Source organism: Gavia stellata, chromosome 3 (genome assembly GCF_030936135.1).
Source record: "Gavia stellata isolate bGavSte3 chromosome 3, bGavSte3.hap2, whole genome shotgun sequence".
Lineage (NCBI taxonomy): Eukaryota > Metazoa > Chordata > Aves > Gaviiformes > Gaviidae > Gavia > Gavia stellata.
The window spans coordinates 30,802,982-30,815,226 of record NC_082596.1 but is presented as its reverse complement, the minus strand read 5'-3'; the positions used below and the strand labels follow the sequence as shown (position 1 = coordinate 30,815,226).

The 12,245-nt window shown below is 35.5% G+C and overlaps 1 protein-coding gene across 1 annotated transcript in view; it reads left to right on the top strand.

Moving 5' to 3' along the window:
- Nucleotides 1-5,783: 5,783 nt before the first annotated feature.
- RALYL (RALY RNA binding protein like) overlaps nucleotides 5,784-12,245 on the top strand; it is a 187,815-nt gene continuing 181,353 nt past the window's right edge. The window contains exon 1 of the mRNA XM_059836359.1: nucleotides 5,784-6,042. Within this exon, the coding sequence (XP_059692342.1) occupies nucleotides 5,787-6,042 (256 nt within the window). The 5' untranslated portion in view covers nucleotides 5,784-5,786. The remainder of the gene's footprint in view (nucleotides 6,043-12,245) is intronic.

Genomic DNA, 12,245 nt, shown 5'->3' with positions numbered 1-12,245 from the left:
TATCTTGGGGGGAGAGAGGGGAAACAGATTTTTTGACTTTAATGAGGACTGGAAAAGCCCAGAATATTTTGATGTGGTTTTAACAAACCGTATTATGAATAACTTTTTTCTTTATTTGTGTGACCTAGATATAGTAATTCATTAAAAATGAATTTAAAATATAAAGAAGAAAGGATTTTCCAGGACAAAATATATTTTATCTGATAGCATTCTGTTCTCTCTCTTCCTTTCTCCCCGCCCTCCCCCATGATATATCCAATATTCTTACTTCCAACAGGTATGTAAAATTTTATAGGGGTTTGTCAAGGGCTGATATTAGCTGAGATAAAATAGTTTTTAATGACCGCTGATTAAAGGGATTAACATGAATATTGAATTTTCTCCATAAAATATTACTACTAATGCAAGATAAATCTATGCTCTAGGACATTTCACCCACAGAAGGATGATTCCAATGTTTAAACATCTTAAATTTGTATGCAACACTAGAAAAGTGTTAATGTTGTCGCTGTTCCTAAAAAGTAATTCAAAAGGAGCAAAAATATATTATGGCCTTAAATTTTTTTCTTGATAAACATTTTAATACTTATTGATTCTTAAATCTTAAAGACACTAAGTCACAGAAAAGCTCAACTATTAAAGAAGGATTGAATCTTGATATTTACAAAAGTTCAGCTGTTAACTGAGGCTGGATAATAGAAGGGCAGAGATAAATTGCTTGGAAATGCTGAAGAGAGCACCGTGTGTTTTAGGTCAGAGACTGACCAAGTGTTATAGTGCTGCATTTTGTCTGTCCAAAGACCAATACCATGTTTGATAATTGCCAGAATGCCCATGTTCAGCTGAACCCCAAACATCCCCGCAACTAATTTTTTACAAGCTGTACTTTTTACTGTGGATTTCATTGTGGAGACAGACTTCACTGTCCAACCACGTGTCTGTTTAGGTCTGTCTCTGTCTTTCTTGGAAGGATTTGTAATTATAAAATGTGTACTATGCATCTTACTGTGCAAAATTTTTTATTGTAGATAGTAAAAATTACGATTTGGCATTTAATGGTGCTTAGAATAAGCTGCCAATGATGGGAATTTTCCTGTTTAAAAATCTTCCTCCACAGAATTAGTCTTTTATTATCACCTAGATATAATAGTGTGTGTTGATTATTTCCTGGCTCAGCTCTAGACATGATCTCAAACTGAATTTCTGGTTTTTGGGGAAAATGAAAGCGTGTTTCATTTTTCCTAACATTTTCCTTGTAAAAATAATAAGTAGATAGAAGTGTGATGCTAACTCTTTCTATATATAACTAACACAGTTCTAATCTGTTTTCAGAAAGAATTTCAGTCTTCTTCAAAGATTTTCACTTTTCTTGTTTCAGTTTTTCCTCAGTAGACCTTAATTCTTCCTAAAGTGACTGAGAATAATATTTAGTTCATTCAAATATACAGACTGTTTCTTTTTGCTTAAAAGAAGCAAATGTTTTATTTACAAAAAGAAATAAAATATCTCCAAGATAAAAGCACATAAATATGTAGAAGCTCCTTAAAATGTTACTAAACTTGTTGAAGACAATTTTTTTAAAAGTGAAACTAAGTATAGATCTTACTAAAAAAAAAAACCAAACCAACAAAAAAACCCCAAACCATCAATGTAAATCTTTCCTAACCTCTTTTAAAGAGATTTATTGGAGATTTTAATTATAACAGAATTATTACACGTTGGCCTCATTGGTCTATTCATCATAGAAAAATGCATAAGGATAATTTCAGAGACAAATTTTCAGTAGTCAGTAGAAATTTAACTGGGCTGATGAGTTCCAAACACTCTTTTAAGATGAGAAACAGTTGTATGACTAGGAAGATGCTGAAGTGAATTGCTCTCAAAATCCCTTTGAACAGCTTTGGTTCTCAAGGCTCTGTATGTCCCAACCTGTTTTGCAGTTTGACCAAAAAGCTGTCTCTTTGAAGACAAATTTTGCAATTTGCTGTGAAGATTCATTGGTGAAATGCATACGCAGCATTAGGAGCAGAGGTCCAATAAGACTTTCATGGTCCCTTCTTGCCCCACCCCCCAAATAAATGCCTGGGAGTTACTGGGATGTACAATTGGACAACTTACTCCCTTTTCCTTTGCTTCAGGTCCTGTGCTCTTTCCTGCACTGGGACACAGCCTAGCTCTAAAAAGAATCGCTCTCTTCACTGTTCTGGTGCTAGCCACAGAGCCCTAGGAGGAACATCTCCTATGAAATGGGAGATGTGGGTTCAAACATTCATCTTATGGGCTGAACATGAGTGTAGAATAATTAAATCAGCTACAGCATAAAACAATGCCATGTATAATGAAGTGTATTGAATAAATAAATATAATGAAGGGCATTGACAGCTAGACGCTATTCGTAAAGCATTTCTTAAAAGGTATGTTTGGCATATAGAGGATATTTATGGCCAGAAAGGGTCACTGCAATAATAGGAAATTAACAAGATACCTCATTAAAGGCTGCAAGGAAATGAGCTGATTTTAGATAAGTTTCTCTCACTATTTCATTTTTTCCTGTGGTTGTATCAGTTACAATGTTTGTGATTTTGCTGACAGCTCAGAGAAGATAGGTATAATTCAGTATTCACAGATGCAAATTATAAGCAATGTGTAAAACTCACCGTAAGTTCTTTCTCATTGTAATGAAGATCCCATGTATCTTTGATTTTTATGAAATATTCACAATAATATTGTACGTCGACCAGCAAGGCGATCAAATCTCAATTATTCATGTTAGTATTATTCTCACCCTTTGAATTTCTGCAGCACGTTTTCCTGACTGCTCATTTGAATATGAGAGAAGCCACCAGACAACTACTTTTCTTTGTGTTATAAAAATATTGTAAATTTGCATTGCAAAGAACAGCTACAAGACAGAAACATTCAATGTCCTACTCAAAGTCTATTTAAATTAGTGCATAGCAAAACTGGGCAAAAATACAATGAGAATTTTTATGAAATAAAAAAAGGAATAGTTCATTAAATTCCATGTTAAATGGCTAAACCACAGAGGAAATACAGAGTGTAATACTCTGGTGTTTTGAAAACAGTTGTGATGGTAATAATTAAAGTTTTGTTGTGCATAATTTTCATGTAAGTCTTGTCTGGCAGAAGATTTTCTGTATTTTGTCCCCTTGTCATTTTTATTATTAGTGTGTCAGTTATGCCCAAACATACCAGCTGAGGTCCCATCATTGTGTTAGAAGCTATATAAAAATACATCAAGAGACAGCTCTTAGCCAAAAAAATGCAAGTCTGAAACCTAAAAAGTGGAAACAGAGGCACAAAATAGTGTCTTACTGAGAGTCATACAGCAGGCTAGTGGAAGAGACAGGTCTACCAGCCAAGTCTACTGCTTTCTAGATGAGTGGTCTTACTTGTGAGATACTACCTCTGTGAGTTTAGTAAAATCAGTTCAGCTACACAGCTGGTAAACGTACACAGACCACATTAACAAGATGCTAAGAATTATATAAGGACAGATACAGCTTTTTTGCTGTATCTTCATAAAGGTGAACACAATACTTTCCATGTTAAGTTCTCCCAACAGAAGTGGTATCTGCACGCTGAAGTGTTGTGTATCTTGGTACCACAGGGGGTACCAGTGGTTGCCTCTTCACCAGCTACTTGACTGCATTAACTTTTATCTTTATGCCTAGCTACTCTGCCATGTTATGTCTTCAGTTTAGGTCATTAGAGCTTTTTAAGCAAACATGGCTCTGCTATCGTCACTTTGATTCCTGTGTAAATACAGGTATATCTAAGATGGGTTTAAACTTGCTAGTTCTCAGATAATATCAACAGTCTACTTTATGCCAACGTGGAGCTCAATGTGCATTATATTTTTGTTTTGTTTTGTAGGTGGTTTGTCTTCAAACTATTATGGTACCAAGCATACTATTATGACTGTTCACGATATTCAGGTTAACTATATATAGACATGACTTCAACATGCGTGATCTGCAGCAACCCCGAAATATACAGTATTGAGTCTGTCACATGATAAAGCTCAGAGGCTTTTGGTCAAGGCAGTTTTCCTGGTGTTCTGTGATGATATTTGTGCATGTGTACTGTATCTTGTATTTCCAGAATGTATTTAAAAATTATAAACTTACAAGAAAACATATTTTTTCTTGTTTTCTACAGTGTTTACTCTAAATGTTGTAATATGAAGCTGTCATATTAAGTTGTTAAGCAAGTGAAAGCTATTTCACTGATAGCTCCACTGCATGCGTTCTTTTAATAAAACAGACTGTTTGCTAGGTCTCGGGAGGACTGCCACACGTCTCCATTGTGCATTCTTATCTGAAGGGTGGGGTTTGGATCCTGTGTGACGGAGACAGTCCAAGTGCTGATGGCTGCTGCTTTGGCCATTTTGTTCACCAGGAATTGTGCGGAGTTCAGTAACAATGGTTTCTTTTTTCATCAGCCTAGCTTAATATATGGTAGCTATTGATTTAAAACATGAAACTTCTGCTAACTAGTGTCAAGATTTAGGTGTCCAGAATAGAGGACGCTATTCCTTTTCATCTTGAGAAATTAACTGAGCTTTAACCGTGAGCAGTATTTAACTGGATTCTCTTCTTGCCTGAGCTGTTACTGTGATATGATCAAAAGAATGAACAGGTTAAAAAATAGTAACATAATTCTTAGCTGTAAGACATGGCCTATATTTGACTGCTGTCTAAATCACCTCCTTCTTACAAAATAAGTTTTCACTATTTAGAGGTATGCATATTTTTGACATTTCTGTTGTCTAATATAACTAAAGAAAACACAGCAGAGACATGGGATAAATTCTTCCATTTCACCTCCATCTAGGTAAATTCATGTAAATGGAGGGACCTGCTGGCAGGTGGAATTTGCATACATATTAAGAAAATCAGGTGCACTTCAGAAGTGTGAGGCTAGATGAACACAAATAGTGTTGGGTATTTTTTTTCTTCTGCCAAATCTTTCCCAGGAATAATATGGATATTTCCGTTTGAGATACACCAGGATGCATTTAGACTTGTGACCTCAGAGGAAAGAGCAAAGCGGCAAGCAAATCTGTGTTCCTATAATTAAGGAAGTTTGTTTTCACACTCTTTAATTCTAGGAACATAAGCCACTTCTGCTTCCCCTGTCTTTTCTCTTTTCTTTTTTGTACTGAATTAATAGGGAAAATTGTTCTGATTGATAGAAACATATTGATTGCAGTAAAGAACTGTATGTTACCTGCCCTGCACTCCTCACAATGGTCAATGATATTTAACTGGTGAGAAATGTGCACTGGCTGACACTTACCAAACAAAGCAGAGTTGTCTTTCATTTTCAGAGTTTGTTCTTTACATGGCCTTGAATGTTCATTTCTTTGACATGAGATAATGATTCATTCTCTTGCTTTGTAGTTTCTAGATGGCTAGGTACTTAAGAAGTCAATAATTAATTTCTAAGCAGAAATCCACATATGATTACAATAAAGCTCCACTATCACAGCATTGAATTAAGAGATGTACTGGTATATTTTATATCTACAAAAATAAGAACTTTTAATATGACTTACGAACAGTATTTTAAAATGTGCTACTTTGGGTTTATTGATAATAATTTTTAGAAAGTGTAACTCTTCTGAGCCTAGATTTACCCTAAGTGAAAAATGAAAAGTGAATTATTGCTGGAAAAATCATCCAAAGTCAGTGGTAACTATATGCTTTGAAACATAATTCTCTTTGTTCTTTATTTAAGGGTTAAAGCCAAGTGATCCAACCATGACCGGCAAAACACAGACTAGCAACGTCACCAATAAGAACGACCCAAAGTCCATCAACTCCAGAGTCTTCATCGGCAATCTGAACACAGCCATTGTCAAAAAAGGCGACATCGAAGCAATCTTTGCAAAGTATGGGAAAATAGTTGGCTGCTCGGTGCACAAAGGTTATGCGTTTGTACAGTACATGAGCGAGAGGCACGCGAGGGCTGCAGTGGCGGGAGAGAATGCCAGGATCATTGCAGGGCAGCCACTAGGTAAGGGATTGTTCATATCATTGAAATATTGTTTTCTCTTTCCTTTCTATTTGAAATACCATCTGCTGCTGGTGCCTTGGAGACTAGTAAGTTTGTTTTGCCATTGTTCCATCTAAGCGTATTTCCAGCATGTAGGATCTGGCAGAATTTTAGTATTAGATGTTACCTAGATATTACAAAATGTTTAGTGCTATAAACTGCTGATTTATTAAATACATCACTTCTGACTGCTTTATACTTCTTTAATCCCATTGTAGTGAGCATGATTACTCATGGGAGGAAAATATAAGTATTTTCTTTTAGATTCTACTTAGTACATTTAATGTAATATAACAAGACTCATCTAATAGATGTGGTTATCCTGCATATAATGAATCTAAAATAATATCCAGCCCAGTGGTGTGACAGATTTTATACAGAAACAAAAGAATGAGTTTTGTTAGTCCTTGAAATTGTACCAAATCACACAGTAAGACTGTTATTCATTTAGAGAAGTTTATTATTAAAAACTTAGGTTGAAGTTATTCCCACATAATGTTGTGGACACTGTTCATCTGAACTCCAAATTAAAAAAAGGTGTAACATTTTTGTTTTCTAGTGCTTTGTCATGAACACTTCTGTAAGATCTGGTTGTTTCTTATTCCAAGTGTTACCTCTGAAAGCTATTTGCAATTAGATATGGAGGCTGTCAATGATAAAATCATCTGGACTACAGTACTAACCCTCTCTGTTGTATATATAATAATGATGGACAGTACAGCAAGATGTTTGGTAGGAGCCAGAGATCTTTCACTAGACCTCTGAACTATATTGCTCAGATCCAAACCCATGTGCATAATGACTATGTCAGGAAAAGGTGAAGTGTAGCTAGTGCTTTGGCTGTACCAAGCCATAAAGAACGGATATGGCTTCTTCATTTTCAATTTCTCAGGGTGTGGAAATCTGTTTTTCTGATTATTTGTAGAAATTGAGGTATTTGTGTTAGATGGGCTGTTGTTTTGTCACAGTTGCTCAACAGTAATTTTAAGTTTTATAACCCCTGTATTTTGGGTTCAAAAGAAAAAGAGATTAAAGAAATCCAATTACACTTTAGGGGAGATTACTTTACAACTTTTTTAGGAAAAGTTGTATATATGAGTGAAATAAAAGAACTCAAGTGATAAAGCAAGGCAGCAAAGTCAGTCTCTGGGATGGCATTATTAGAAGATGTTTCCTGGAGCAGTGGTCTCCAAGCAATAGGCCATGTAATGCCATCAGTGCATTATTTACAGCTCCTTGCACACTGGTCTGACCAGATATTTTAAACTGTGTTTTCCTAAGGCAACAGATCTGTTATTACTATGACTACTGTTACTAGTCTCTTTTAGTATTTCTTGTGGCATCTATAATATGCCAAGTGCTTTGTACAAGGAGATGCCCTTGCTCTACTCAGAGTACTTTTGTGCTTTGTATAGATGGTAAGTGAAGTTCTTGTAAAAGAAATTAAGGGACCGATAATTACTTGAATTGTTCAAATCTTTTAATAATAACAGAAATTTCATTCAATACTAAGTTTCAACTGTATAATCTTAAAATTCTTTGATTATTCTGCAAAGTCTTGTGATGGTATATTTCATGTCTCAATTCCTGATGTATCAAGGAATATAAAGAATAAGCAGGGTGAAAATTTCTTTTAGCTGTTCCAAACCTCATTTACTCTTTCTATATATGAAATACAGTTGCCATCAGTACTGTTTGACAAAGAAAATGACTTTGTAAAAGTAGTACTTCTTGTTAGACAAACTGTTTCTATGAATTCTTTTTATTAGCAGTAGACATTAACAGTCGCCTCAAAATAATGAGGAACTGATACATAAAATTTACTTGGCATTATGACCCAGAATAACTTCTGTGAAAATTATGCATTTGAATGGAAGGAAGTAACAGGTAGACTCATTACTGTGAAAAAAAAGACTTTGTCCTCTGTCCTGAGAACCTTGCATTCTGAAATAAACAGAACACATGTTTTTATATCAACAGTCAAGGTATGGAAAGGGGACAAGAAAAAGCCTTTTACAGATGTAGAAATAAACATGGTTAGCATAACTGAATTTTCTTTTAAATGGAATTAGAATACATTAGTAATATAATGAGGGCTGGATGGTAATCTGTTTTGGAAAGCTGTTTGAACAAAGGGATATTTGAAGAAGATTATCCCATAGTATATGCCTGATACTACTATATACTCTACAGTACTCAGTACCTCACAAAAGAAGGAATAATTTAATTTAGACTGCATTATTAATCTACATTAGTTCTTTCATGGTTTTGGCAAACTGACCATTTATGTTACCTTCTGTCTTCTATGAAGTCCTGCCATTCAAAATTATGATATCCTCTACAGCAGCTTTATCCATGGGTCAGAAACTGTTCACATGTATATAACTGAAATTAGAAGTTGAACCTGTAAATTTCTATAGCTGGCTACAGTGCTGCACAATTCACTGAAGATACTGCTGCAATTCCCATCCAGTTGTAGGCAATGGAATCACACTAATGATGTGCATTAGAGTCCTGTCTAAATGTTTCTTCTGAGGTGGAGTTCTGAAGTATTAGGATCCATAGGTACATAACAAGGCATTTTGCTTAACTGATTCCTCAGAAGTACAAATCTAAAGCATTGGTAGCACCCTCAGTCTTGCCAGCTTCCCTGTGGGTCATTATCATTGGCCTGCTGATCTCCTCAGACAACTCTCAAGCTCCTACCAAGGTGTTAGGTGGCCAGTGATGTGTAATGGCTATGCCATGGATATTGTAACTTCAGGGAAGTGGATTTCATGAGCTGTATGGTTATTCCCAAGTTTTCTGTTCCGTGCAACATGCTCTGAGAAGCTGTGGGAAAGAGATCTTAAAGGAACACAAAAAAATACAGATTTATTAGTATTATTGTGAAGTTGACTGTAGTTTCCTGAAGTGATATTATTTTGTCATGGGACTAGCATGTTTTCCTGGCCCACAGCAGGGCAGGGACAAGTCAATATAGGGCACAGAAGTCTGCTTCACAAGGATTATTTTGTGAATTGCTTCAGGCTGAGGCCAAGAAAATGTTCAAGTTGGTCTAGGACAAAACTGCGTTATGTTCCCAGTTGTGGGAACACACCCACATAATCCCCTCTGCTGTATCACCTCACAAGTTTTTCATCGATTTAAACACATCTACAGGTTAGAGAACATTTGCCCATATTTGCCTCCTTGCCTTTGCCTTTGCCTCCTTACAAAGGACAAAAAGACAGGGTGAATAGGAATTATTCTACTGAGCCTGTCCATGAGCTTTACCAAGGGTGAGGTGATTTTACCCCTCTGTGGTGAAAGGAGGACTAGAGACCTGCTTGCTCCAAAACAAATGGTGCAAGTCCCTCATTGCAGCTGTGGGCTGAGGATCAAGCTGCAGCAAGAAGGAAGCTTTTGAGTACATGATGGAGAATACAGTTCTTCATCTGATGCTTTCTCCTGCCTTTGTAGTTCTTCACAAGGGTCATAGCAACGCTATTTACCTTTTTTATCCATTCCAACACACATGAATGCTGTGAAGCCAAATACCACTTAAAAAGCATTTACTGTTCTGTAACTTTGTATTATGTGTTCCTGTTTACGTATTTGGCAAATATATAGCTTCTGTCTAAAATTCTGGTATAGCTATCATAACAACTCTACATCATAACATCCCTTTGATTTGCTTGGTTTATAGTTCATAGCCTTATATTTTATAAGTATATGACCTAATTTTTTTCCTCTTTCACACACATTTTTAAACCAGCATAATTCCTTTAACCTCAGAATATGTTTTGCTTTGCACCAGAGTAAGAGCTGAGCCACCTCGCAGGCACCTTGAGAAAGCAAGTTAAATGCTGCAAGGCTAGTACTTTTGGTCTTTTCTGTTGCTTTCTTTAAGACACCATGGAATTTCATTTTTGGATGCTGAGAAAAAGGAAAAAGATTACAGTACCAAAAGTATGAAAGACACTGTAGTTCTTCAGTTGATGCCCTTTTTAACTAATAAATTAGTTCCACTGTAGCTTCAATCCTGTTTTATTGCTCTAAGGATTATTCACGTATATCTGCCTTCAGGTCTAAATTAGATGCAGTTTCTGAGTTCCAAGTGAGTGCATATTGACATATAGCCTAAGGTAAGATGGTTGTTTCAGATGATTATTTTGGGTGACATATTCTATTGCACATCCTTTTGAGAAGCACAGAAGCCCTGCAGGGGCTTTCTAAATGATGACTACCCAGTAGAAAACATCTAAGGAGAAGAGCAGGTAATAAAGAGAGCCGTTAGAGAGACTCAACATATACCTTTGCTGTAAATTGAATTGATGTGACAGTAGGACTGTTTTTCCTTTTGTTTCCCTTGCCTCTGCTCAAAACAGATCTTCTCTGAGAGACTTAACTATGTATTTGAAGAACTAGGACTTCCCAGAGTGAATCAATTCTTCACCTCAATCTGAAAACCAGACAACATGTCATGAAAGTTTGTGTTTAAAAAGAATAAATACTTATGCTGCTTTAGTGAACTCATTTGTGAAAAATGCGCTTTGACTTGAAAATTACACATCTACACAAATTTCCTTGATGACTTTAAACCAATGGTACGCTAAGAAAGGAAACTCAAAACTGAATTAGTGATTTTCAGTTTTAACTTTTCTGTCAGCCTTCAGTCAGTAGCATGCAACTACAACAATCCTAGAAGACACTCACTTGTACGAGCATAACTCATGACTTACTGAAGGAATCCTGTTACTCTTACCCACCTACCTCCAGCTACCATAATAGCAAGAGATACTTGTGCAGGTTAACAGGAAAGCAATGCTATCTTGTTTTAAAGTGTATAGTGGATGAGCAACTGGAAAGGTTTCTTATTTTGCTTCTGGCAAGTCTGTAAAGACTGGAGTTTCAATGTGGGTCAAAACATTCCAGCCAAGGACAACGACTGCCTTAGAGAAACCACAGAGGTTGTACTGATACAATGAAAATTGGGAATGTTTGGATATTTTGATATATATTTTAATGATATATTAAAAATGTCACATATTACATACATATAATAGTTAATTATAGATTCAAACTATATTTCAAGTCTTATACTTTTAAGAGATTGGATAGTGCATGTTCACATTATTGGATCAGAAAGGACAATACAATTCATAAAAAATTCTTTGGGCCATCGTAACTTTTGCAGATGCTCATTCTAATGTTTTGTGCTTATCAGCATTGCACCATGGCTAAATAATCTGAGAGCTGTACCTCAGTAATATGCATGTACCTCAGTAATATGCATGTAATTATCTATCCAAGTGAGCCTTAGACAGCAAGGTATTTAAGTCTTGATAAGTGGTAATAACTATCTATTTTATGGTTTTCAACACTTAAAATTTGTACCTAAAAGAATATTGTATTCTTCTGGTGTAATAATCCACCTTTTTCTGAATAGTGTTTAAGGAAAAGTGAAAACACACATGTGAAATGCTGTATAAGGAATTATCATTATCATGTAAGTTTAAACAAAAAAAAATGTTTAAATAAGGAAATACTTGAATCAGCAGGAATTATTTATCCTTAAACCTATCCACAAACCTATAAAACCTGTGAAATGCCATAAATGTTGGCTTATTGTGGGGATGACTTTTAAATTTGCTGAACTCACATAAATATTTGCTGAATACTTCCTCAATTGAGATCAATTACTATTGTAAAATAGTTGTCAACATCAGGGCCAGGTTTCGAGAAAGTTTATTTGATCCAATATTTTTTATGTTGAACAAAACATAAAGTAATGATAAAGAATAAATTTAAATACTAAGTGGTCTTCTTACAAAAGCAAACAAACAAACAAACAAAACTCACAAGAACTGTGTATATGTAGTCATGATGAAAGTAATGCCTTTGATGTTTCAAGAACCTGGAGTGAAAATAAGGATATCAACTTGTGCTGTCTTTATTAAAGTCTTTCCCACTAAATCACATCTTAATGTCCTCATCATCCAGCCCTCAGGCATGAACAGAATATTACAGAACTTCTGAAAAATTATTAATTAACCTTCCACAGCTTAGTTTAGAGGTTGTTAAATTTTACCCACTAGAACTGACTCTTTAATCCTATTTCCATCTGTTCCTATATTTGGGAACCAGTGTAATCCTGTATCAGCCTGCATGCAGGAACAGGG